Genomic DNA, 26,563 nt, shown 5'->3' with positions numbered 1-26,563 from the left:
AGCTAGCAAAATGCACTTGCAAATTTGTCCTTTCTTATCCTGTCTCCACCTCTGACCTCTGCAGTGCCAATTCCTGCGTTGAGTCCTTTAGGATCTCTGCTTGTGCATACATCCATGGCCCCTGCTTGCTCTGTAGCCACCCCCTGGAGCAGCGGCTGCTGCCTGCGGCTCTCGGCTGGCTGCGGAGTGTGACCTGCGCCCTGGCAGGCGGTGCCAGGCTGGAGCCCTCTTTTCTGCAGGGAGGGACTTTGTCTCCAGCCCCGATTTTTCGCAAAGCACACGGGGGTTGAATCATCTCGGAGATGATGGCATATCTGTCTGTCCGGTTCGGTTGGAATGGGCTGACAGGTTACAACATGGTTGGATGCAAGGGCGGCACAATCACATACACCTTGTTTTCTTAGGCAACCTGGCTAAGCTTCTGTCTTGGATAGTGGAGGAAATCTTGAAATTCCCTGTAATCCCATGTGCCTCCCTGAACCTAAACGTTCAGAAACTAGAAGGCAATACTTGGGAAGCATGTTTTCTGGTGTGGTGTTTTCATATGCTCTTTGATTATTATTTCTTTTTTAAGATGCTATTGTTGTAAATAGAGGCCTAGTTGTATACATTCCTGTTATTTAAATATGTGGGTTGGCAATGTTGTGGAGTTTTAGCTGACCCTGCGAAATTTTTCTCTGGGATGTATTACCAGATTTATCCTAAGAAGCAATGAACTGTTGGTGGTGTATTTTGGCATCTGGATGTGGATGACGGAACATGCAAGGAAGCAAAAGGAAGTTATATTGAAACTTGTGGATGGCTAAACTTTTAGAGTAAATTTTGAAGTGAATACAGTTAGAAGATGATGTTAAAGCAGAGATGCTCACTTTTAAAACTTGTATTAGGCATGTAAACGAGACTTCAGATGCTTTCTACTCCACGTTTCTCCAGCAAGCTGCTGGCATTAGCTGGGTGCCTTGTGGAAGTTTAGGTTGTTTCGTTGGGTGTCTTTTTCTTTCTTGACAGCTGCTTTGTGATGTGATGCAGCTGGCTGGACAAGCTATTGCCATTACAAAGGTAAAGGAAGCAGACAGGGTTCAGGGCTTGGAAAATGAGAAGTGTGTTTGAGACCATCACAAGAAGGGTTCTGGTGCTCTGGTGAAGAAGGGCCTTCATTGACACCTGCGGTTTCATAGGCTGGGCCAGTGGATTTCAGTCTTAGAGTTCTGAACATTTATATAAGTGTTTGTGTACGTGTGCATGCACCTTTGTCCATAGTCCCGTGGTCCCCGTTGTATTTGGTGTTGTACAAGCTTACAGAGGTGGCATTGCTGCCTGGGAAAGCTGAGTGTGACATACTGACTAACAAATCAGGAGTGAGAGGAATCCCGTTAAATCTATATGCCTGTGAATGTAAATGTACGTGTGATCAATCAGAATAGCAAGTGTTCTCAGTTTCCATCTGGCCTTCATCTGTAGCTTTGTGAAGAGGCTGATTTCCAACAGGCAGCAAAGTCTGGGTAGTAGAAGTGCCGTTGGCTGTTAGGTATTTTACACAAATGGACACACTGCAGCAAAGCCATAGGTTAATTTCTTCCTTCACAGACTCTGGCCCAAACCTGTGACGGGATCAGTGTGAACGCAGATTCTCCAACAGAGAAAGCACTAGATATGCACACTTTTTCAGTGGAGAACTTGGTGCAAAGTGGGATTTGTTTTGTTTGAGAAATCTGACCTTTTATAGGGCAAATTCAGATCCAGTAAATTCAACAGCAGAAATTCCTGTGGGCATCAGTGGAGCCGGAGTTGCATGCAGGAACACAAGCATTAGGAGAAGCTGTCGGTGGGAAGCCCTGCAGGGAGCCCCTCAGAAGCATAGGGGACAGGGGGAAGGGGGTTGGGGGGTCCCCAGCCTGGGCTGTGGGGGGGCAGGGGGTCCCCAGCCTGGGCTGCAGCGCTGTGTTTGTGCTGCCCAGATGCAGGGTTCCCTGTATAGTGCACTGCTTCGTCTTAAGCTGTACTAAGTGAACTTGGCTTGTTTGAACAGGGCAAGGCAAAGAGATGAGCATTTCAAAATCTGGTAAAGCTGTTCAGTTGTTAATTGCAGGAAACTCTTGGTACCTTTTGTGACCAGTTCTTCCCAAGTCAGCTGCTAGTTTGCATCTTAAACGCTGGCAGTTATGCTAGTCCACGTTGCTTAAGGTTCTGCAGTTCTTTAGCTGTAATGTGTTTAGCCATTTTCTTGAAGTTACTCTGCAAGGATGGTTTGTTGTTTGTCTTTTTTTCTTCTCAAGAGTTCACTGTTCCTTTCTGTCTCTCTGCCATGATTGACTTTGATCCCTACAAATAATACAGAAAATTGGAAGATCCAGCACTGAACAGCAACTGCTTGTAGCTGTTCAGGAACTATTACTGCACATCATCTGACCTGTAGTTTGCTCGAGAGGAGAACCTTTGCCAGCCAGGCTTCTGCTGCACAAAGCTGATTAGATCAGTTTAGAAAAAAATAACACCAGGGCTCTTCTGGAATTCAGATATTTATTTTTTTTTCTTTAGAAAAGCAAACTTGGAAACACTGCTCCTTCTTAATTTCATTAGAAAAGCAAGGTAGACTTTACTTTTAAGAATAATTAGAAGCGTAGTCTGGTTTCATTTTGGAGACCAACTTAATACCGAAAGCCTTTCCAAACATTTAAGTAATTTTCCCTTGAGCTTTGTGGACCATCTGGCCAGTAGGATTTTGGAAGGAAATAGGAATTGACTGCTGCTGCGAGATCAGTGCCATGTAGTTCGTCTCTTACAGAGCTCATTCAGAAATCTGGAGACTGATGTATTTTCTCAGAGACTAATCGTGTCCATTAACTCCCTTATAATTTTTAGAGAGGATGTGTCAAATGGAGCCAAATGAAAAGGCACTGAGAGGAGTTCTCTTTTTTCCTCGGTTAAATGCTCTGTGAAGGCTTTTGTATGTGTGTGAAAAATATGACCTTTCCCTAGGCAAACCTCAGATCTTCTGAACTCGACAGCAGTACTCGGTGGAGTTTTTGACTTCAGGATTCACCTCAGGTGAAGAGAGTTGCAGGGAGGGTATTTGCCATGAAGTACTGAAGGAGAGGCTCAGAGACCTCAGGAGAACCCCATTTAGTGCCAGTTGTCAGTGTTGGGGTGCCCTGTCACACAGTCATCTGTGGAGAGATGCGTACCCGCATGGTATTGCAATCTGCGTGAGAAAAACACCAGCAGAACTGGAATGAAAAAGTCCATCCCCTTTAAGGTTTCGTAGCTCTTATCATCTAGACTGGAACTTGCAGTCTGAGCTGTGTACCCTGCCTGCCTTAAAGCCTTTTTAAAAAAAAAAAACAGCAACACAATTTTAACCCATGTGGCACATTGTCTATGTTCTGCATTATATGCAAGGGAAAATTAGTCTGTGTTACACTTATTGTCCATAGGAATGCTGAAGGATTTTTTTCTAAAATTCAGTGATACCATTGCTGGGGGCTTAATGTGCACACAGTTAAGTTTATGGGGGATAGCAGGCTAATGAAGCCTTCCTTCATCAGCATGTGTCTGGGAAGGCTGCGTCACTGAAAAAGTTAAAGTGTGACTCTTGAACATGAGGTTTGTAAATGCTGTGTGCAGCTTGACCTTCAGAGCTTCATAGTGGTGGTGAGCCAAAAAACCTTCCTTTGAGGGATTCCTGCTCTGAAAGTCTGGCCACCCATCAGCTGACCTCCTGCCGTTCAGCCCTGACGTCCTTTCGGCAGGATGGGGCTGGTGGGACACGTTTAACTGCTTGTGACTTCATCCAGCAGAGATGTGCTGCGTATAGATTTTCCCCAGTGCCCTGTATTTCTTTTAACAGATGCACATGAGTCAGGCAGCGAAAATTCAGCGGGGTGGAGGGATTCGTACCTCTCCCTAGACTTAGCATCTCGACAGCCCCTGGTCTGCAGAGTGAGAGCCTTCCAGAGGCTGAGGCTTTTTTCCTAAACTGTTTATTTTTCTGGATGAATAGACTTTCGGCACGGCGGACCTTTGCTGCTATAAATCACTGCTGGGCTCCCCGAGTGCTGAGCGGGACTGGCTCCGTGCCAGGGCTGTTGCAACCCTCCTGCCTGCAGCAAGAGGAGCCGTGGGGCTGCAAACAGCCTGCATCCCCGCATCCCCGCATCCCCACCGCCCCTCGTCCCCGCCGCCCCGCGCTGGGCAGCAGGGTCCCTGCTGCTCTGGGCTGCCTGCACCCCCAGGCACCCCCAAGGCAGAACTTCCACTGGAAGAAGGCTGGCAGTGTCCTGCGAAGCCTGCGTGCACCTGGCAGGGGCGGCAGGCCGTGATGGGGCTCATAACAGACGTTAAGAGGCGTGACAAATGGCAAAGCCCAGGATGAATGGCAAGGCTGTTGAAACTGTTGTTTGTGCACATACTGAAGTGAAGCTCGCAGAAATCGGGTTTTGCGTCGCAAGAAATGGAGTGTTGAGGAAAAGAGTGCCCAGCCTGCTCTGCTTTTCAGACCTCTCCTCACATTCACTGTGCTGCTCTCCGAGTTGCTCTCCAGACCCTCATATGGCCCCAAAATTTTGCTTTTCTTTCCTTGCTGGTAGCAGCACCCGTTCAGGAGCCTTGTGGTTACCTCTAAAGCACCTGGATGACTTTCTGAGCAGAGGAAAGCCAGAGCTTCAGTGTTTGTCTTCCCCTCAGACCTCCTGAAGTATCTCCAGATAGAAAACCAATACAAAAATCCAGATACAAAACAGGCCAGCTCGAAGCTGGTGGGAGTCTGGTCCTTCCCCAAGAGCAGTTGGGCCTTCGGGAGCCCCGTGTGTCCCGGGGCAGCCATGGCACTCGGTGAGGTTAGCTTTCTGAGCACCATGCCGTGCTGCGGCTCTCCATCACCCACTGTGGCCCACCAAGGGCTACCCTGGTTTGACCTGCCCCAGGAGGAATGCTGCCACTCTTTCAGAAGCTTCAAATTGATACCTGGGATATCTAAAGCATCAAGCGTGCCGGTTAGCTGAATATGGAGAAGCTGCAGGTTTGGCACTTCCCTCCATTAAGCATCGGGCTACAGAAGATTGCATGGGATATTCTGCAGCAGACAGCACCCATTTCAAATAAATAGTTGACAAAACTCCTTTCTTTGTATTATGACTAGCATGGCATTTTCAGGAGTGTTTAGTGTTTTGCTTGATCTTGCTAATTGCAATGTGAATGACCTTTTTGGGAGCAGGTTTCAAAAGCCCAAAAGATCAATCTGTAGGTCCGGTCTTAAAAAAGTATGCAGTAGCCTTGGGTGGTAATCTGATCAACTGCACATACTGTTATTGCAAAAACATAGATACTCAAGCATGTGTTTGCAAAGGGGCTTGGATTTGTTTCTTTTTTTTCCGTTTTCTTTTCCCACTGGTCTCCAGTCAGATATAGACAAACATCAGGCAAAGCAAACAATCTGCGTTTCCACTTGTACAATGGGAGGAAATAGGAACTGAAAGGATAAAAAAAACCTGGACAGAAAAGCTGCTTCTGGTGCCTCTTGGGTTTTACAGTTCATGAGGGCTGTGGTACAGACACTCGCAGTAGAGGTGCAAAACTGTCCTTTTCCCCCAGACATCAAGGTTGTTTGATCTGGTACCATTGAAATGACCCCTATCCATCCCTGCCTTCTAGACAGTGCGGGCTTGGGTAGAATTCTAAGTGAGTGATAGAAGTTACACACTCTAATCTCTTCTCTTGGCTAATGTGTTGCTATTTTAGTATATGGGAAGTCCTGCTATACTGCTGCCAACTTAGTCGTCTTCTGTAGTGTTACGAGTTACAGTGATATTCTTGTTTGCTTAAGCATGTGACACAAATAGGGTCCCTGAGAGAAATTCCCGATTATTTTTTTTTAACATGTTGCCCCTGAAACTACTAAAACTTCATTAAAAAAAAACAACAACCCCCCCAAAAAAACAAAACAAACTCATAAAACCAATACTTTCACTCTGAGTGAGTGCAAAATACCCACTTCGAAGATGAGGAGGGGAGAGAAAGAAGTAACGAGAGGAGTGGAATGGCCTGTTCTGCACAGGAATAGGGCAGTGGTGTTTGCTAGGAAAGGAACTTGGTTTTTGCTGAATGTTCAAGTCATTTTTCCTATATAAATGTGCTAACCTCTACAAAATTATCCTTTTTCATTTGGAATGCAGTGTAACACTTTTTAAAAAATATTTTTCATTTCCTTATAAATAGTATATATCTCTAATATTTCTTCATTAAGGTTGCATGCTTTGTGCACTGAGTGTTATAAATTAACTTTTGTTATTTTTATATCTGTGTGGAGACACGTTAGATTTTACTGTTAATGTTTTACAACCTGAGTTCTGGGGCACGCTAAATCGCGTTCGACTTCATGGTATGGTCTATACTGAATGTAATAAATCTCAGCTAACTTCTTGGAACATACCTAATCATAAAGTAGAGTGGGAATTGGCATAGGGGGGGGGGAAGAAACGCAAACCAAAACATAAACCTTAAAGAACATGTCTTGCTTATTAATTAATTGTAGAAGTGTATTAATATTTATGTTGTGCATTACTTTGACCAGCTGTGGACAAGGGTGGTCATATTTTATAGCGTTTAGGTGGCATGCTTTGCCTTCCCTGGTAGGAAAGCAGCTATGGTCAGTTCTGAGGGCAGTGTCAAGTCTAAGTCAGGTCAAACAGTCCCATCACAACCTACGGGACTGGCTGGCGGTCCCTAATGATGGATAGTCAGGGAGCAACGGAAAGCCTTTATGTTGCTGAAGCAGTGATGCTGAGCTCGTTCGGATGCTGCAGCCCGCTGTGTGTTCTTCCCCTCGATAGCAGAGGAAGCTGCCCAGCTGCCGTCGAAAGAGGGTGTTGATGGAGGGAAGGGGAAACGTGACATTTGGCTGGGCTGGCCAAGTGTTTTTGGGTGAGACCTAGGACTCTCTGGAAATTGGGTGCCAAATGTGGAGGTGAAAGGGCGAGCGTGTTGCATCCACACGGTCAGCATTCAGGCAGCACAGCTGGGCTGTGGTTTTAGGAAGTTCCTGCATCCTGCGCTGCTGGCGTGAAAGCAGCCACGAGGGAAGGAGGGTGTGCTCCAGCTGGGAGAGGGAGCCGAGGGCAACCCTGGGGGTGACCTGGATCAAGGCCCAGGCTTCCAAATCTCAGCGTCTCCCAGTATCACAAAGAAGGAATGCTCTAGGGAAATACAATTCTGTGATTTACAGCCCCGAAATACAACAGATGTCCAGGGACGTTATGCCGGAAGTGCCACCAAACTTTATGATGTCAATCAAAGTAGGCTTTCTGCAGCCTGAGTTGCGTGATTAAAAGGATGAAGCTGTAATCAAAATTATAGCTGCATTCCCACCTGGCTGGTGTCCTGAATTTTTCATGGAGGCTTTAAAAAAAAAAACAAAAACTTTCTGAAACTAGTAATTATCTGCCCAAGGCTGGTATCTGTCTTGTGGTGGTTTGGAGGTTTTGTGTTTTCTGTGGGGTTTTTTTCTTCTTTTTTTAAACTACCAGAATTGGTGTGGATTGCATGTCATAGTTTAAATGAAAGGGATCATTTCTGAAATCCAGTGCTAGTACTCAGTGCATGACTGACCCTGAGCTCTGCCTTAGACCGTTAACTAACAAAAACAAGCTAGAAACTTCCAAACTCTTAGTAACTTGGAATTCATTCCTGTCCCATTTCAAGTTTTGCATTACTGCTGTATTTTTAGCTGAAGAGCTCCAACCACGACTACAGTGGGTTTTCTCACATGGTTGCTGAGACAAGGTTTACAAGATTGGGCTTCCTGATAGAGCTGTCCGGTAAACTATCTTCTCAGGTGGCACTTCTTGGCACCAAACCGCTACAGCCCCAGATGTGTGAACCCTGACCGCTTGTTTACGTTAGTCAAGACCCCGAGGGACAGCAGGATGTCTGTTGTGAGCAGCCATATGCTGTGAAACAGCGGCTGTGGCGAAACTGCAGAGCGAGAGCAGCCCATCTGCAGGTTTGATGTTCTTGGGGTCCTCCTCCCGGCCGTGCTCACCCATCGGGGAGCACCCTGCAGCTGCACGGGCAGCATGAGCCGGCACAGCTGGTGTTCACGGGCTGGTGATAGCACACGTTGCTCATCTCTTCTAAAGAACTGGTTCTTAAGCAGAAAATCCCTGTGTAGGTGGAAGGGGAAACAGAAGGATCATGACTTTGTTAAGGTCATGTGGAATAGGACATAGGGCTTCCTGGATCCCTATGCAGAGCATTGTTCGTTTGATGCATCATCTCGTAAAGGCTTTCCTTGTGTTACCAGGATGGAAAGGGTGGAGAGGAGAGGGGCGAAAGGGTGGGGTCCCATCCTTCAGGGTGCCGAAGGCTGAGCTGGCAGCCTACTCACAACCACAGGGGCTGTACAGATCTACCCGTGGTGGCCTCAAACTTCAAATTTCATAAGTAGGTTTTGAACAGGAAACCTGCTCGCTGCAGTTTGCTTTCGGTAAGAGCTTGCAGCAAAAATAGCTGTGCGCTCACCTCGCTCCCAGATGGCAGCACGCCTCCGTTATCCCGTAATAAATGCATCTGGGTGGGAAAGTCCTCTGGCCTTGAAAGGTCTCCACCTCCAACAGCCAGGTCTTGCTTTCAAATACAAACCTTCAATATCCAGAGAAAGTCCCAAGAACTGAAGTGTGTGGTAGCTACCAGCTTTCTGGGTCCCACGAGCAGGCAGTGATGGGAAGGGGCACCCAGGAGCCCCTCAGCCTCGTGCAGGTGTTGTGAGCTGCTTGTGGCTGTGCACAGCATAAGTGTGCTGCACGTGTGCGTGCCTGGTGGCAGGGTGTGTTCGATGTGAAATTGCCCTCTGCTGTGGGTACAAAGGTGCAAACTGGCAAGTGTCCAAGGCGTCTAGCATCTGGGGGGTAGCCCTGCACATAGGCATCGCAGCCTCGCCAAAAATGCTGCTTTTTAAGGGAGAGAAAAGTGAGGTCGTGCTTCTGGTTGCAGGTGGAACGTGGACACAAAAAGGGACTTTTGCATGGTCAAAACCACCAGCTTCATGCTGCCTGGGTATCCTGCAGCAGGGCAGTCCCTGCCCTTCACATGCACTTTTTCCTGCTGCGGTTAAATGGGGACAGCTACATCAGACAGACCCAGAAACACATGGACGTTAACGAGCGCCTGTTGCCAAAAAGGAAGCGTGTGGTGGGACTGCCGTGGGCTGGCTTGGCTTGGTGCGCGGCGCTGTAACGGGACAGCAGGGTCATGTTGCCTGGACTTGCAATCATGCACATCAAATCTGTCGGTTCACGAGTGGGGAGAGAAGCTGACGGCAGCTGTTTGCCACCCCCAGGAGGAGAGGTCTTTGCAGGATCTGGGAGGGAAGCTGTCCAGCCAAGCTCTCTGCACGTGGCTCACAGCCTTACCATCCCAGGTGTGTGTCACTGGGACCTTGGCTCTCTGGTTGTAATTGTGGCCCAAGCCAGGGACTGCCCGGAGTTTTTGTTGGGAAAGGTTTTGTACGTGACTGAATGCATCGCTTTATAAATTTACTTAATTCATGTAAAACCCCTTTATCAACCAATAGCTTGACCGCTAATGCTGATACTCTTGTTTGATGTAAATAGAAAAATAATACGTGTCTTGACCCTCAGTCAACAGGGCATAGATAAGCGATGCCTTTATCTAAGTGATCTAAAAAGGTAAATACACATCCAGTGGACATAACACTGAGCAATCTGTCCTATTCCATGTATATCTCCCTGCAGAGATAATGCATGCTTGGAGCTCATCAGAACCAGATCTTTGGCATAAAGCATCATGCATAAATGTGGCTGCAGTGAGCGCTGTGCAGATTTGAAAAATGTGTGTGCTGGCTCCAGGTTTGCTGGCTGTTGCTGTAGTGACTGACTGGCAACTGCGGCAGACTGTATGCGGAAATATTTTCTGGTGGAGACAAGGAATTTAGCTGGACTCAAAGCTAATACGAGAATTTCTTCCAGCTTGGATACTTCATCAAAATGTAGGCAGGGAAATTCAGTTTTAGAGAGTCATTGAGCTTCAGAATCGTTCGTGTCTAAGCTCTGTATGAGCTTGATGGTGTTGAGTGCTGTGTTCTTGGGTAGGAACATCGGTGACTTCCAGATGGCTGTGGGATGTGTGGCTGCATTCTCCAGAGTGGAAACCTGCTCCCAAATGGAGCATTTGAGTGAAAGATGAAACGTTTTATTAGGGAAACGGGCCCATTGACCATTCCTGCCCTCTGCCCAGTTTCTGGGGAAATGTTATTCAAGATCCTCCATTGCAGAGCAGGCTGATTCCCTGCAAAGATCTGCAGAGGATGGGCAGCGGTGGATTGCAGAGGGCTGGGAGAGCCACGTCCTGTGTTCTTCCTCCCATTTTGGATTAAATCAAAAATTATTAACTTTTGCAGGTCTCACCACTGAAAGTAAGTGGATTTTTTTGATATCATTTAGCTGGGAAGAAGTTAAAAGCCAGTTGCTCCTAGAAGCTTTAAACAAAAATCACATCACCACATTTCTCAAAGCAATTCAAAGAAGCTCGACCTTGTGGCTTCAACAGAAGTAGCAATGTGTGAGTTCCCCATGAGCTCTGGCTCACCTCTGAGATTTATTGATAAATGAAAAAACAAGGGGCCAGGCCCTGAAACCTTTCCTTACTTAGGCACTAGTCTCAGTGTTTAACAAGAAGCCCAGGGCTGGGTTCAGGATGTTTGCTGCTTTTAGCGATGTCCAGGAAAATGAAACAGTTTGAAAAACCAGTGTAAAGAAGAGAAACCTGTGGGTTGATTTTGTTTTTTCCTGAACTGCCAGCGCAGTCACAGCCTGTGCGGTAAAGCAGGTGTGATGTGGAGCGTGTCGCGCTGCTCAGATGAGCTGCACGGGCATCGGTGGGTCTTCGCAGGAACGTTTGTCCTCTGAAAGCCTCAGCCCTCTCGGTGTGGGGGCTGGCACTAGCACGCTTGCTTTTGGGGGGGCGGGTGCTGGGTTCCGTGGGTGCCCGTGTGCAGCCACTGCTGACAGGGCAGCTGGTGTGCGGGTGAGCTGCTGGGTGGCCTCGCTTCAGCCCAATTTTTGTTCATAACTAACTAAATAGACAGCAATGTTCTGGGGAAGAGGAAGGATAAAATTTGGGATGTCCCCAGGGTTCTTGGATTATTTTGTCTCCGCTGACCGAACCTTTTCCTTTGGCAATATTTAAAGGAAAGGTTTTTTATTTGTGTGTATTGGGATGATGTCAGAGGTGGGGAGAAATGATGGGGTGTGCTGTGTAATTCTGCCACATTGTTTGTTGCATACATTAGCAGGTGCAGAGGCTTTTGAGATGTATTGCTCTACGATAACGATCAGTCCTTTACTTTGGGAAAATGTACAACTGTAATAAAAAATAAATCTGCCAAGATGGCAGTAAAATTAGTATCTCATAATGAAATGTTTTCCCATAGATATATAGCCGTAGATACATATTTAGTTACACTCTCCAAGGTTTGTTTGGTTTTTTTTATACGCACTTTTAAACTAATTCATCCCTTTTAGATAATTGATGAAAGGCGGATGTTAATATATAGCTATGTTTACCTTTTCACGAGGTTAACCTGCAGCCCTCCGCATTACCCTGCACCAGCTTGTGCTGGTGGGAGAGGATGAGCTGCTTCAGTTTCATGCAACTAAGAAACATGGAAGAGTCTTCAAAAGGTGGGATGACAGTTGTGGAAAATGAATCATTGTGAGTAGAGAATTAGAGCAGACCAACAGGAATGAGCTTTTACCGATCCTTTCTCCAGAAGGGTTCGGAATCTCTGGTGGATTGAACTGCACTTTTGTTCCAGGTTAAAGGGGTCTAAAAGAAGCTGAGGGTGTGAAGTGCATGTGGTTAACAGAATTTACTTCCACGTAAGGGCTGCTTTGCCCAGTGAGAGAGTATTTATTGCAGGTGAGCCTGTGCAGAGGGATGGTTGGATGCAACCCTGTGTATTTCCCTCAGGCTGGTAGTAACTTTGTGCAGTGTGAGGACGATGGGGCAGCGAGACAAGTCACAGGGCACAATCCTGCCCTCTGCACACACCAGGCTCCTCTCCTCCAGCAGCCAGCCCAGCTGCAGACACGGGAGCATGCTAGAGCCTGGATCAAGTTGCACATCTCGGTTAACAGGGGCACATTTGTTGTGCAAAGATGAATCACTACCCCAAAACAAAGGGGCTTGCTGTTTTCTTTCCTGTAAATGCTAATTTTTCATACCTTTGGGGGGGGATTTTATAATCTTATTTGTAACAATGTAAGTGAATGAGAGTGGCAGGTTTGCGTGCAGCGGGAATAGCTGTGGCTGAGGAATAATGGGTGTTTGTTACACGGAGGGACAGTTGGACAAAGTCATGTGCTTTGAAATCAAAACTGAATGCCAGGCCTTTCCCCCTTCCTTACTCTGATGAATATTCAGTATCAAGTGTGATGCTAGCCTAGCATTTATTGATGTGTTTTTTCAGTAAAGAAGCATGTCTCCGTGCTTCACTGTAGTTACGAAAGTCGGTGTTGATTCTTGACATCATCCTTTGCAGAATGTGCACAGCCCAGGGGAGACTCATCGTTCCAATGGGATGGGATGGGATGGCCGCCTGCTGTGTGTGGTGCCTGGAGCCGCGGCATTACCTGCGTACTTGCCTCCAGACAAACTCTGGAGTTAAGTCAGGGTGCCAACATGTCTAGCATGACCGTGTTTTGTGGAAGGCCCTCTCCCTATACTGCCAAGACATTCAATGCCTGGAAACATTTGCAGACAATGGCCTCCAACAAAGGAGCTGTGGCTGTGCAGAGGAAGCTCGCTGGCTGGGATTGACGTCAGCTGGGATGGATGCTGACCAAACACCGGCATCTGTTGGGCTAGCACTGGTCACTGCCCATCTGCGCTCAGCTGTGGTGGGATGTGTGTTCTGGGCCTGGTGAGGGTGTGTCCCCTTTGTCTTCCCCCTGAGGGCTGTGATAATGCATAAATCCCATCGTTCTAGTTGATGAGAAAAAGCTTTGCAATCCCAGGAGTGCTGCCACGGAAAGAGGACACTTATAAATATACAAAAACTCAGCAGGATTTAGTTTTCTGTAAAAGAAAACATGACTGTGACATATCGCCTGAGAACGTGGTATCATTTTTCTTTGATGCAGAATTGCTTAGTCTTAGAAATAACACTCGTATGCAATTTTGTGCAGATAGGACCTAGGTTTTAAAATGACATCAATTCAGCTTTTAATTTTGAAGGTGTAAATTGCACCTGCAAATCATTTTGTCTGCAAACTGCAGCATTTCATATTTGATTTCCTGATTTCCTATGGCTTACTTAACCGATGTCAGTTAGTTATTTCAATATATAGCTTTGCAGGCACTACTATTTCAGGAACAAAATTGCAGTCTCAAAGCTTCAGACCCATTTCTGAACATTTGATAGAGGTGAGAAGTTGGGATGTGTAGCCAATCCACTGTCCATACAAATGTTTTGATAGTGTCCTCCACTATGAGATTAGTGTGGGTTATCATGGTGAAAGGCTGCATCTGTGGCATCTTTTGAGAAACCTGATCTAACCAAGCCAAGAAACTGTGCCATTTACAGCAAGATTCCTGGTTGTGTTTCTAATACACGTTCTTGTGAACCATTTTTTATCAGTCTCGATATCAAGTTTGCTCTTTTAATAGCTTTATTCCCTATTACCTTATTACCTCCCTTTTCCTAGCTTTGTTTTCAAGAACTGGCTCCTGACCTAGTCCAGAATTACCAGTTATCTGTTGCTTAATAATGGTTGAGGGGTGTGGGGATTTCACTAGTGGAGCGTGTGTACGTACGTATACACACACGGAGTCAAAGACCCTGGGAGAGTTCTTCCCCCCCCCCCCCCGCCCCCGCCCCGATTACCTCTTTATAATACAAAGCCTCTGCATGCTTATAGGGAGGTAGCAGAGATGCAGTTAACTCAGCTGCAGTAAGGATTTTTAAAACTAAGCATTTCACAGTTAAAAAGCCTTTAAAAAAAAAAAAAAGGTAAGAAAGTACATACAACTTTAGTTTCTTGGCAGCCACATACAGGTTGCCAGATTGATGTACTGAAACCCAGAGTTTTCTCTTTACACTGAGGTGAGCCAGGACATGTGGGGTGGGGAGGTGGGGACAGTGCCAGCTACCCAGCGCCTTGCTTCCCCAGCGCACCTCAGCCTGGCTCGCAGGGCGAGAAGGTTGGTCTGGGTAGGTCATCCTGGGTCTGTGCTGAGAATTCCTCGAAGGAGAAGCTTCAGGGGTGGCAACAGCTGTCGGAACAGGAGTTGGATGGAGACCCATAAACTCGTGCCATGTTGTGTTCTGGCAGCGGAGGTCTCCCAGGATTGCTGTTTGCTGGGTGCTAAAGGGGGAAATTGAACCCTGCAAAGGTAACTCGGTTGACTTCACAGCATGGCAAGGGCATGGGTCTGATAACACATCACCAACTGCACCATGGCAGTTATGTATCACTACGTTGTTGGTACATGTTTGAAAGCAAGTACTCAAGCCCAGTTGTTACATGCTTGATTTGTTACTGTACACGCAGTTTGCATACGTGTTTTACTTACAGTCCTTTTCATTTTAACAGGGTCGCCATGTGAAGACTGGGCAGCTAGCAGCCATCAAAGTGATGAATGTTACTGAGGTGAGTGCAAAATCAAAAATAAAAAAGTTGTTATCAAGGTGCAAGGAAAAATAAATAAGCAGATGATGAGAAGGTGGATAGCTTATAAAAGACAATCCAGTGGTATAAACTATGGTTGCTGAGCACCGGTTTCTGTTCTATAAAGTATTGAGAGGTGTCAATACAGATGGATTTTTCAATTGTACCTGACCATGGTGACGAAGCAGTAAGGGAATGCATTGCCATGTATTTTGAAGGTCTATAATAACAAAGAGGAGAACTGTCCTCCTGCTTATTTCTAGTTGATTATCTGTCTCCGGAGATAGCAAAAGAAAGATTTCCTGTAGCTCTGTGCTGCCCCTGCTGTGTTTCATCACATCCTCTCCCCTCGCGTGCCAGCTATTCCTCAGAGCAGCTACCCTGACAGCTAGCAAGCAGGCACATGTTAGAAATGCAAATGTAGCACTTTTTTATTGTTGTTTGACAGATGAGAGAAGGGAGACAGTTTAATTGGCGCTATCACATTTATAAAGTGGTGTCAGTGCTGGAATAGGGTGTCGGAAGAAGTTGCTAAGTATTGGGTTTTGTTTCTCCTGTTAAGAGTGCAGCCGGCAGAGAAGCAGCTTGCCTCCTTGAGACCGTGTTAGCCTGAGCCCCAGACAGGTTGGGGAGACAGCCTGCCTCCCCTCCTAGAGTTTGCTGGAAGTCCACGGTTTGGTAGGATGCACCTAGTACCACTGAAGACCAGCCTCCCATCCTGTCGCTCTGGCAGTGTCGGTGTGGAGAACAGAACTCCAGGACAGGTTCCTCTTGCGATGTTGTGGAAGGGTTATCGCCTGAAATAAAAACCAGAGCCAAGTCCTCTCGGCCAAGTCTGCTAGTGGCACGTCTACACGTGGTGCTCTGGCAAGCACAGACGAGCCTTGCCTGCGTGTTTGTATGTCTTCTAATCGTCTTGGCAGACAGCAGAGCAAGGCAGTGTCTGCGTGAGTCTCATCATGGAGAGCAGGTCCGGGGCAGTTCTCCGCTGATGGTGCAGGAATCCAGCCGGAGCAGCACGTGGTCTGAATTGCACGTTGGGTTTTTGGACTGAGGTGCTACTGTAATACTTTTAGAAAGCATACCTAAGGGCTGCTTTGGCTGTGGCTGCTACCTTGCCAAATGTGCATGTGCAGTTGAATTGCCAGTTTTGCTCTTCTCTGTGCACAGAGGAGAGTGCTTTTTTTAAAGGAGTGCAACATTAGATTGATGGGTTTCTTTCTTTTAGCTCTGTAGGTACGTGTATCATCAGGTGCTTTGGCTTTAAAAAATGGCAGTCACCCAACGTGAGGCTGCTGGATCTTGGAATGGAGAGGAGCAGGGTCTGGGTCGCAGACAGACCCCTGAGATCAGAGCACCTCCATGCTTTGACAGAGAAGCGGACAGGACAGATCCCGGCACAGGCTCAGAAGTTGTCCAGCACTTCAGTCTGAACTGCTTTGTGCTTTGCTGGGTCGGTCAGCAGTGCGTGAGGGCTGGCCGAAGATGTCACTTGTGAGCTGTCATGTTAGTACCAGTGACAGTCCCTGCCTTGAAACAATTGAAGCAAAAACTGCAGGAAGGGAACCTTGGAAAGGTTTCCTTCCCTTTGCTATACATAATACAGTCTGCTTTGTATGCAACCGACAATCTGTAGCGCCCAGTAATGCCTGCTCGCTTGGCAACAAAATCTAAATGGAGGACAGCCTTGCGGTCCAGCTCCAGGAATTCATGTTGATAGGCGTGCATGATTCTGGGAACAAACCCCAGCTGTTTAGGTCTGATTTTCTGCCTCCTTGCAGGCTAGGGAGCCAGCATCATACCAGGGAGCCTGTCCCATTGCTCGGGGCCGTGATAACAGATCATGCTGGTTTCATGCTGAGTCACTTATGTGAAAGCTGGAGAGCCGAGTGCTGAGCGTGTTGGTGCAGCCACCTGGAGGGGTTTTCCCTGGTGCCTTCCCCCCCCCTAAACGCTGAACAAATCCAGTTCAGCTGTACTTGAGTATTTCTGCTGTCTGACCTTGGTGCAGGGTGAGTGCAAGGCTTTCTGCTGTTACTCCTACTTTCTTAATGAGGGGTTGGCTGCGTTCCCGCTGCTGGGCACAGACTGGCAGCCCTGGATGCAATGCTCCGCTTTATCACCGGTTTCCTCCGGTGCCTCTGCGAGGTGTTGGGACACCAGCGCAGGAGTGATTCAGGTGGCTGCTGCCAGTAGCTGCTGGCTCCTCCTGCGGCTGTCTGCTCTGCCCAGGGGTTGTCCTCCCCCCAGCCCCCTCTCACAGCTCGCTGCGTTGCGGTGAATCCCCGCTGCGTTCAGCACAGCGGGCGGTGGGTGGCTGGGTGCAGCGGCAGGGTGGGCTGGGCAGATGCCATCTGGAGCCATTCGGACACCTTGGTGCGAACCCCAGAGCGCCTGGGGGGAGCCACGTGGCTGCAAGAAATGGGCTACTGCTGGCCTCCCGAGCGCGCTGCCTGGCCAGGGGCCGCGAGCTGGTGTCTTGCAGCGCAGGGTGGGTGGGCTGGTTGAAGCCAATGCATTCCTGCCCTGCAGCTGCAGGGGGTACGAGCACGGGTACGGCTGAGGCTGATGCTCTACAAGTCCGGGACATCTCTGAAGCTCAGTTCTGCTGTAAAATAGTACCTTTTCTCTCTTCATAGCATTTGGTTACTGAAGCCTCTCACAGCTGTAGTGCGTCCTAACTGTGATGCGGAAATCCTTTCAATCTCCAGAATTTCAGTGTCATGAATTCAGAGCCTGTCAAGGATTCAGTATTTCTCTTGCATTGCTAGTCTGCTCAGGTTTAAGTTATTTTCTGATCCTTTGGTCTTGAAAAGCCAGCTTGAGGCATTAAATAAAGTCTTTAAAATATTGAAATCCTCGTCTCCAGTGTCCTGCCTGTAAATTGCACCTGAGAGCAACATCTCACATGGAGTTTGGCTTGTGAGAAATGGAAGCTGTCACAGTAAACCTGCCTGAGTGAGGCAGGAGGCTCGTAGCCCCGGTGGCCATTTCCAGCTCCAGGTGGTTATGTGATCTGATAGTGCTGCACAGGGAACAATTTTCTTTTAGGGAGTGAAAATTTCACGTGGTAGAAAACAGGAAGGTTAAAAAAATAAATAAAATCAAGACAGATGCAGTCTTCTTCCTTTCACCTGTCTCCAAATGAAGCAGAGAAGAGCTGAATGCCTGGTGATCTGTGTACCTGCTTAGAGGACTCCCCAGTTCAAGCCTCCAGTAGATCTCTCTTCCAAAGTGGGGTGATTCCAGTGGCTGGCTGTGGCAGAGCCTCACACCAGGGCAGGCTGGTGGTGGCTTGGTCACTAACCTGCTCAGTAACTGGTCAGTGTTGTCTGACTCGGGAGAGGATAGGATTGAACAAGGATATCTCATATCCCAAGGGTCTGAGCTGCTTCTTTGCTACTTGGATATTCTGCAGTGGGTTTCTCTCCCCCAGCATCATGTGTTCACCACTGGAAAATCCAGTCTAAGAAGTCTTTCAGCTAACATTTTATCATAACCAGTATATTTCTGCCAAAAGATTCTGTTTCACCAAATCTGTGTTTTCTTTGCATCAAGAAACCATTTAATCAGAAATTCCCTGACCAGCCCCAGCTGTGATTGTTCAGCTCTAAGGTCTGGGGCATGCCAAGAGCTAACCAAACCTGCCCTTCGCTGTCATGAGCTGCAGCCCCCGGCCGGTTTCTTGAGAGCAGCAGCAGCAGCATGCTGTGGTCATTGCGGGATCCTCAAGACATCTGTTGGGAAGTGCTGCCATGTCATGGAGCGGGGAGAAGCCCTTTGAAATGGGTGAAGGGGAGCTGGTGGCAATGTGTGCTCATGTGCCTCTCCATCCATGCAGGCTCTGCTTCCTCTTATCTGACGGTGCCAAGCAAGCAGAGTGCTTGCAAAGAGGTTGGGTTCTTGCTGCTTTTCTCTTCAGCTATCGGTGCAGGTAATCAAAGAGCTCTTCTGCAGCAGGCCATTCTCTCTCTGCCCTTGCTTTCAGTCTTTCTGGATAGCAAAATAACACTTAAATGAGAAACTTGTCATTAGAAATACCCTAGTGCTAAGGGGTCTCTTGGTGAAGTATTTATCAGCTGATAATCTTGTTTCCGTTTGAGGTCAGCAGCGTGTGCTTTCTAGTTCTTTGCTTCTTAATGTCATTGCAGATAGACTCACATCTTCAAAAATAGCCTTTGATCATGAACCTGTCATCTTTGTGCGTGCAGCCATCTGTGCCCAAAAACACATTGGTTTGTGAAAGCAAACAGCTTTTTGCACCTGCACATCTGCGAGCTGGTTTCCTTTCCTTAAGCAGCATGATTCATGCACAGGTTTCTAGACCCCTGGGAGATGTGGTTGATTGTAACACTGATAAAGGGTGATTGTGGAAAGTGAAAATCCTGAGCACGTGCATGCACTGAAAAGTTGAGGGTGCTTTTGCCCCACTCGCCCTGCTTGAAGGATGTGTGTAGCCCTGAGACTTAGCAAGTCCAGGTTCAGTTCCTGGCTGAGCCTCAGACATGGCCCTTGGGACAGAATCGCTCACATTTACCCTTCTGCCTTGGTTTCTGTGTGTAAAATAGAGTAATTTTTCCAAAACTCACTCAGGCACTGAGAAGATGGTATACTTCTTGCCTGTGAAATGCCCACCTGCTGTCCTGTATAGCCCTTTACCTTACAGACTGACTGGTATTTGAAGTTACATCTCTGTCTTTGGAGGATGCAAGAGCTTAGCTCAGAGGGTTCCTGCACCACAGTGAAGCTCACTGTCCTGTCTAAGCAGTTTCTTCCCCAGGCACTCATCCTGCACCTCAGGACACACACAGCAGCGTGCACGGGCAGCCACCTCTGTGGGCAAGGATGGGCAAGGGGAGAAGAGGCAGGTGCAGGGAGGGAGCAGGTCCCGGCCTTCTGGGTAAATAGATAAGGACACGAGGTAAAGCAGGAACTGGATCATCTTGCTGGTAATGGGAAAGGAGCATTACACATGTCCAGCTATCCTTTGTTCTTGCCAGGGGCTGTGAAGGAGCCTACCTGACATCCCAGCTGTGTTCACAAACAGGCACGTGCTTATCTTTGTTTTAAAAACTTGGGAGGAGAGACTGCAGAGGAATAGAAAGTGCTTGGATGAGAGCTGTGCCAGCACTGTTCCGACAGCTAGCAAACTAATTGGGCAAAGGAAGAGCTGAAAAAGAGACAGCAGCTCCGAGGAAGTGGCTGAGACCTGCCAGCTCCCTGAGGAGCCGTGCGAGCTGCGCTGGTGCTGAGGGCGCAGCAGGGAAGCTTCTGCAGTTGGGCTTCACCAGTGCAAAGTTCATGCAGATGGGCAGAGTTAAAAAAAACCCCAAACTTTAAGATCTGATGAGACCTGAAGTAATTTGAGGAAGGCATTTCCCAAGGGTGAACGCTGCCCCTCCCTGGCAGGAGGAGTGGGCAGAATGCAGAAGGGACAGCAAGGGGAGGAGAGGAGTCCTCCCTGTTTGTCCTGCGTTCTGCTCTTCTTCCCTAAAGGGCCCTTGCAGAAACTCCTACCACTGACAGGACCTTTGTGGTCAGGTCCAGGATGGCTGTTCCCCTGTCATTCTCTGCCTCCTCCTCCTCACCTGCCTTGTTTCTACCCTTTCACATGCACGATCTAGAGTCCCAAAGGGACCAGACCTGGCTTCCACTCCCAGAAAACACAGCACAAGGTCTCAGCTCCCTTTGACTGTGCCTTGGCCACGTGCAGAGAGAAGGAGGACCAGACCTGGCTCATGGAGGATTTTCTGCACGCTGTCTGGGAGTCAGCTCTGATTTCTCTTGGAGACTCTAGGTGCTGCGCCGGGCTCCTCCTCGCCCTTGCTAATCTAAGTCATACAACATCCAGGGCTGTATCAAGCCAAGGATTAAGGGTCCTCCTTTCTCCTTAGCTGCAAACAAAAGATAAATTAAATACCTAATGTAATGTGTGCAGCTTGAGAGCTTGTGTTCAACAAAGGGGCTGTTCTGAAACCTGAAATAGCTCATTTTGCTTCAAGTGGAGTTATTTTACGTTTCCCATTTCCTAAAGCTTAAGACAATTAGGCTTTGGTCTGGTAACGTGTCTCCTGTGGATTGATGTTGCTGGGGAAAACATATCAGTCCCTTCTGTTGTTTGGAATGATTTTTGTGTGGTTGGGTTTAATAAGACACATCATATTCACATGCTTGAGGGAGTTTGGCTTCAGCCTGTCAGGCTTTAATGTTTTGCTACAGGTAGAAAGGACAATGCAGCTGGTGTTGTAAGCAGTCTGTTGTGATGGTTGAAGGAACGCTTCGATGGCAAAGCTACTGGAAAATAGTGGAAAAGCGCATAAAAATGTCCTGTGGGGCTGAGCTGTTCTTGCTGCCTGATTTTTTTTTTTTTCCCTTCAGCTAGTAAGTGCTGACTGGGATGGTTTGCAGCAAGGTAAATTAATTTTCAGCTTTGTCATACTCCTTTTAACCGATACTCGGATACCTTGCAGCACCACTCATCTCCTGTTAAAGCAAAAGAGGCAGCAAAATCTTGGTGCGTTTCACTGGGTATTGTGCACGATTTCTTTTGGTGGCAGCAGAGCAGACGGGCCAGCTCTGAGAGGACCTCTTCGTATCAGGCAGTTCTTCCTGAAAAAGGGCATTTCCTCCCAATGTGGTTATTAAAACTTGTGTTCCCGTTAGTTGTCTTGTTGCGTGTGGTGCCATGCTGGGCAGAGGAGGATGTCTGCCCTGAGGAGACTGAAACAAAGATAGTGGGGGGACGGAGCTAGTGCCTGGAGGGAGGCATCTAGGGGTGTGCTTACTCCCAGCACACCAGGGATGTAAGTAATGGCGTGGTGTTGGGAGGGGGGCAAAAAATTCCATGGTCCAGGCGGGGTAGCCTCACAAGTTTAAGGAAGGAGCAGATCCTAACCCTGTGCTGGCTGTGGCGTTTGATTTGTGGCAAGTCGCCTCCTTCTTGGCTTTGATTTCCTCCCAGCAAGACCCTCCACGGAACTGAGAAGACAGAGTGGCTGCTGTGAGCACCGGGTACTTTTCCAAGTATTTAAGTAATGGAGTGTTAGGAATATTTTTGTTTTTGTTTGAGTCTGGTTAATTTCTCCAGGACTAAATTACTGCATACAGAAACCACAGATGGGGGAGTAATAAATAGGTCCTGTCTAACCCCCCTGAGGAAATTGTTATATATGTAATATATATGTTTTATATATATAAAAATATGTGATTGTTATAGCCAACTCAGGATTTTTTTGATTCCTCGGGTCAAACTGTAACAATCCGTTGTTTGAGACCTATGGATTTATTCCATCATCGGTTGAAGAGCCTGTCCTTCCGTCACATCTCCCAGGGTAACTCGGGTTGGAGGGAGCCTGAGGATGTCTCTGGTCCAGCATCCTGCTCAAAGCAGGGTCAGCCATGGGGTCAAGCCGGGCTGCTCAGGGCTGGTTCCAGCTGGGTGTTGGAAGCCTCCAAAGACTGAGGTTGCCCTGCAGCTCTGGGTAGCTCTGGAGATCGGTGATGTCTGGTCATCTAAGGGGCCCTCTGCTCTCTTGCTGCAGAATGAAGAGGAGGAAATCAAGCTGGAGATAAACATGCTAAAAAAGTACTCCCATCACCGGAATATTGCTACGTATTACGGTGCATTTGTAAAGAAAAGTCCTGCAGGCCAAGATGATCAGCTCTGGGTAAGCGTTTAGTGTCATTTCTGTCCATCGGATTTACGGCTCCTTTCTTCAGAGCTCCGGTATGCTTGGCTTGGACTCTGTCTCAGTGAAGCTCTGAAGTCATTGTTCTGAAGAAAAACACATAAAAGAGAAAAATTGCTCCTCCCTAGACATCTTCCATCCCCTGTGATTGCCTTTGAGGGTGGGCATGAAGTATGTTAGGATATTTGTGACTCATGCTGTCATTCTGATTTGTTGTTTGAGGTTTTCTTCCCAAATGAAACCTTTCTGTATTATTTTTTTTAATTGAAAGAGAACTCATTCTCCTCTCCTCCTCTCCTTTTTCTTGTTCTTTTCTTCTCCTTTTTTTCAGTTGGAAAATAAAAAAAGGGAACAGAGGAATTGGCAATAAAGCAAATAAGAAAAATGAATCCTCCCGTTTTTTTCTGCCGCAGGATTTTTGAAGCTGTGCAGCAAAATGAGAAATTTCAAATTTTGAAGAAATTCCTGTGGTTTTCAATGTTACTAGCTCATTTTATTTTGTAGTTTCTAAAAATAAAATATATTAAAAAAAGTACCCATAACCTGCAGAAGGAGAGGAGCACTATTGAGGTTTTTTTTTTTAATTTATTCAGCATTGTGTGTGATTCAGGAAATTAGATTTGATGTTGGGTGGCATCTGGGAAGGTGGTGTCTATTTGCCACCCCTCGGCGGTGGTGGCCTGGGTGTTGGCATGTGGTATCTCTGCTGGCACCCCGCCAGGGCTGTGGTGAAGGTGTATCGCGTTTGTCTTCCTGCAGCTGGTGATGGAGTACTGCGGCGCGGGTTCCGTCACCGACCTGGTAAAGAAGACGAAAGGGAACTGTTTCAAGGAAGACTGGATCGCATACATCTGCAGAGAGGTTCTCAGGGTGAGTCAGGCCAACAGAGCTTTGTCGCTCCTTTGAAACAAAAAGGCCTTTCAAGCCTTTGGTCACTAACACAGGTTGCTAATGAGCATCATTGTTTAAAGGTTTTTATCCGTGGGGCTCGTGGGCTGTGGTCCTTGAGTTGGGAAGAGCCCAAAGAGCCAGTGTGATGGCTGTATTATAGCAGTTAATCTCATTTTCTATATAAAGAACAGAAAATTCCTGTTTCCTCCAGCAAATAGCCGTCTTCTGAAAGTCCAGATTCTGGGCATCTAGAAAAGTAAATACACTTGACATCCTATATTATAGCAGTTAATCTTATTTTCTATATAAAGAACAGAAAATTCCTGTTTCCTCCAGCAAATAGCTGTCTTCTGAAAGTCCAGATTCTGGGTATCTAGAAAATTAAATACATTTTCTTTTTTCAGTAATTCTGTCCGTTGCATCAGGAGGTCTTACTGCACAGTGCTTCAGCTGTTCACACTGTGTAAGATCTTTCTGTTCGTAATTCCTTTACCTGCACGCACTCAGGGGTTTCTTTTCTGCACTACTAGAAGCAATGTTGACTAAACAGCATTCTGAAATCTTAAAGGTGGCCCTGCTGGGGCGTTATTCCCCATGACAATTCTTGGGGCTATACTTCTTTCTATGCAGGCTAAGGGCTTTTTTTTTTTTTCCCCTTTTAAATTACTTTTCTTTTGTTCCTGGAAAGTACAGAGGATAAAACAATTCCCAAGTGTAATCTAGTGAACTAGCCTGGAAAAAAAAAAGTTGGAAACTGTTCTTCTAAATTCAAAACCCATTGCAGAGTTACTGATCCGTCTTCCTTGTAATGGAGTTTTACTTCTTTCCTAAATAATGGTAAGATAAATGTGCATTCTGGGAGCTGGAATTCAAATGGCATGCCGAAGTAATGCTTGAATAGGAGTAAATCTGCTTCTGGAGTAGAGGGGTTGAGAAGTGCGCTCAGTAGAGAACATTGGCCATCTTACAAGGATTTGGTATTAGGCTGCAGATTGTAGTATCTACAGCAGGGGGGTGGGGGGGAGCTCTTCTCTGAAAAGAAAAAAAATCTTAATGGTGAGCTGGTCAGGTCGCTCTTTGTGTGGCTATGCTCTCTATGAAAGCGATGTTAAAACATCTGGTTTACGCTCGTGCAACTGAAAACCATAACAGCGTTCTGTGGAAAACAAAAGATTGGATTTAATTGTGCTTGTTTCAAAACAGAGGGGCCCAGTTGCACATGGATTGACAATGTTTCCTTCTAGAAAATTTAGAAGCTGGGTGGAAGCTCTATTTGAAGCCATTAATATTACAGAGGCTAAGCATTTCGAGTGAAGCATCCCCTGGTTTACTATAACCTATTATTTCAGCGTGTTCCTTTTTATCTACACTAGTTTAACCATGGACAATTTTGGAACAAAGGAGGAGACAGAATATTGCAAATGTTAGCTGAATGGAAACAATATTTGCTGTATTCAAAAAGAGGTCTGACATGGTATTTTCAACTTTCTGTGGTCCATATACCACTGAACATGGTTTTGCTGAATGCAGAATTTAAGGGGCTGTGGGCAGCCAACTGCTGTCTCTGGTCCTCATACAGAGCATCCTGCATTGCTCTTTCCTTCTTTTGCTTGCTTTTAACACATGGTATAAGGAGGCTCCCTTGATTCTGAGACAGAAGTTTTAAATACTGCTGTGTTGTTCTCATCACATTTGGCTTCAGAGATGCTCTGCTGCCATTAGGGCTGTGGATGAAGATGACAATCAAATTTGTGGTTGCTGTCCTCTCTCCTCCCTGAAACAGGGGTCTTCGTGCAGCTAACAACATCCAAAGGACTTTCTTTGTGATAAAGTCTGAGAAGGGTAAAAGTGTAAAAAGGCAGCAGTGCCACACTCATGGTGATAGGAAGAAAGAATAAGGACAGTCTGGTTTTCTTTCTAGGGCTTGGCGCATCTTCATGCTCACCATGTCATCCATCGAGATATTAAAGGACAGAATGTTCTTCTGACAGAAAATGCAGAAGTAAAACTGGGTAAGTTTCCTGAAATGTGTGCTCGAAACCTGTCTGTAAGAATTTAAGATCTCCATCTTGTTTTGGAAAGAACCCTCAGTAACCTAACAGCAACAGATATGTCAAGTAGCATTCATGCTTATGTTTATAAGGTGCTGTCATATAGAAGGAGCTGAAAACATGACATGTTCTGCAAGGATGACACTCACAGCCTGAGGGGAATACAGCTACTTCTGGGCAGCCACACACAGAACCTGTCGAGTCAGTCACAACACCATCACAGCAGATCCCAGCGTGTAAAGACTTCAAAGTGAAAAATTTGGGGGAATAAATTATGCTATTTGATTTCCTTAAGGGAGTGGTCTTAGAGATTTTCATGAATCTGACAGTAGGTGAAGTATACACATCTGTAAGGGCTACCACCGAAGAGTAGCTCTTCCTAATAGTCATCTCCCAAAGGTCTTGGAGAGTTTGCTTATTTGCTTTTCTAGCTGTCAGAGTTGACAACTTCTGACTTTCTAAAAATGAACTTAAGTACATCTCTCTCTTGAGGAGGGGATGTCTGTCATGTTTTGGGAAGACATCGCAGAGAACACATAGCGATAAATTAAAGGAGCAGTCTAAGGAGAGCACTTCTCTTATTTGGGATGATCTTTACGCTCCCGCTCTCTTTAATTGAAAGAACTGACTGTAGAGCTGGAGAACAAAAAATAATAAACACAGCCTCTGGATGTGGGGTGGAATGTTTGGCTGGAGCAAGTGACAGTACTTTACATCTCATTATGGTTTAACTTTATTGCAAAATCCTGGCTTCACTGAAGTCAAAGGTAGTTTTGCTGTTCTGTTAAACGAAGGCAGGATGTTGCTTGCTGTCCCCAGAAGATACGTACTAGTTTTCAATTGTTCCCTCTTAAAACTGGCAAGGTTGGGGATTTGTGTGTGTTTACGGCCTTGTATAGTTACTAGTCCCACCAGTCTTCATATGATTGACAAGAAAGTTAAACCTTTCTAGCTCTGGCTAAAGATGAAACAGATTTACTAGGTACAACAATTTAAAAAAAAAAAAAAAAAGTTATTTCCAGAGAGATTTAGCTCATGTGTTTTGAAGAAGCTAGAAAGCTGGTCCTCAGTCCAGTGCCATTCCACTTCGGTGTTAAGTGTGCTCACTTCCCATCGGAAGCACAGGATGCGTGATGATCCCAAAAGGTCAGGTCCAACTTCTTGTTGGAGAAGTTTTGCTAAACTGGCACGTTAAATTATGTGTAGTACAAATATACACCAAAATATATATAGTACAAATGGGTGTGGTTTG

General features: G+C 46.6%; 1 protein-coding gene across 6 annotated transcripts in view; it reads left to right on the top strand.

Moving 5' to 3' along the window:
- Positions 1-26,563, top strand: part of NRK (Nik related kinase) — a 105,676-nt gene that overhangs the window by 20,425 nt on the left and 58,688 nt on the right. For all 6 annotated transcript variants that reach the window (XM_056359457.1, XM_056359456.1, XM_056359454.1 and 3 more), the window contains 4 exons: positions 14,607-14,663; positions 22,223-22,348; positions 23,129-23,239; positions 25,182-25,272. In XM_056359457.1, coding sequence (XP_056215432.1) covers positions 14,607-14,663; positions 22,223-22,348; positions 23,129-23,239; positions 25,182-25,272 — 385 coding nt within the window. The remainder of the gene's footprint in view (positions 1-14,606; positions 14,664-22,222; positions 22,349-23,128; positions 23,240-25,181; positions 25,273-26,563) is intronic.

This window comes from Falco biarmicus, chromosome 14 (assembly GCF_023638135.1).
Source record: "Falco biarmicus isolate bFalBia1 chromosome 14, bFalBia1.pri, whole genome shotgun sequence".
NCBI classification, from domain to species: Eukaryota; Metazoa; Chordata; class Aves; order Falconiformes; family Falconidae; genus Falco; species Falco biarmicus.
Note: the sequence above shows the minus strand (reverse complement) of the source record. Positions and strands in the feature narration are given on the sequence as shown.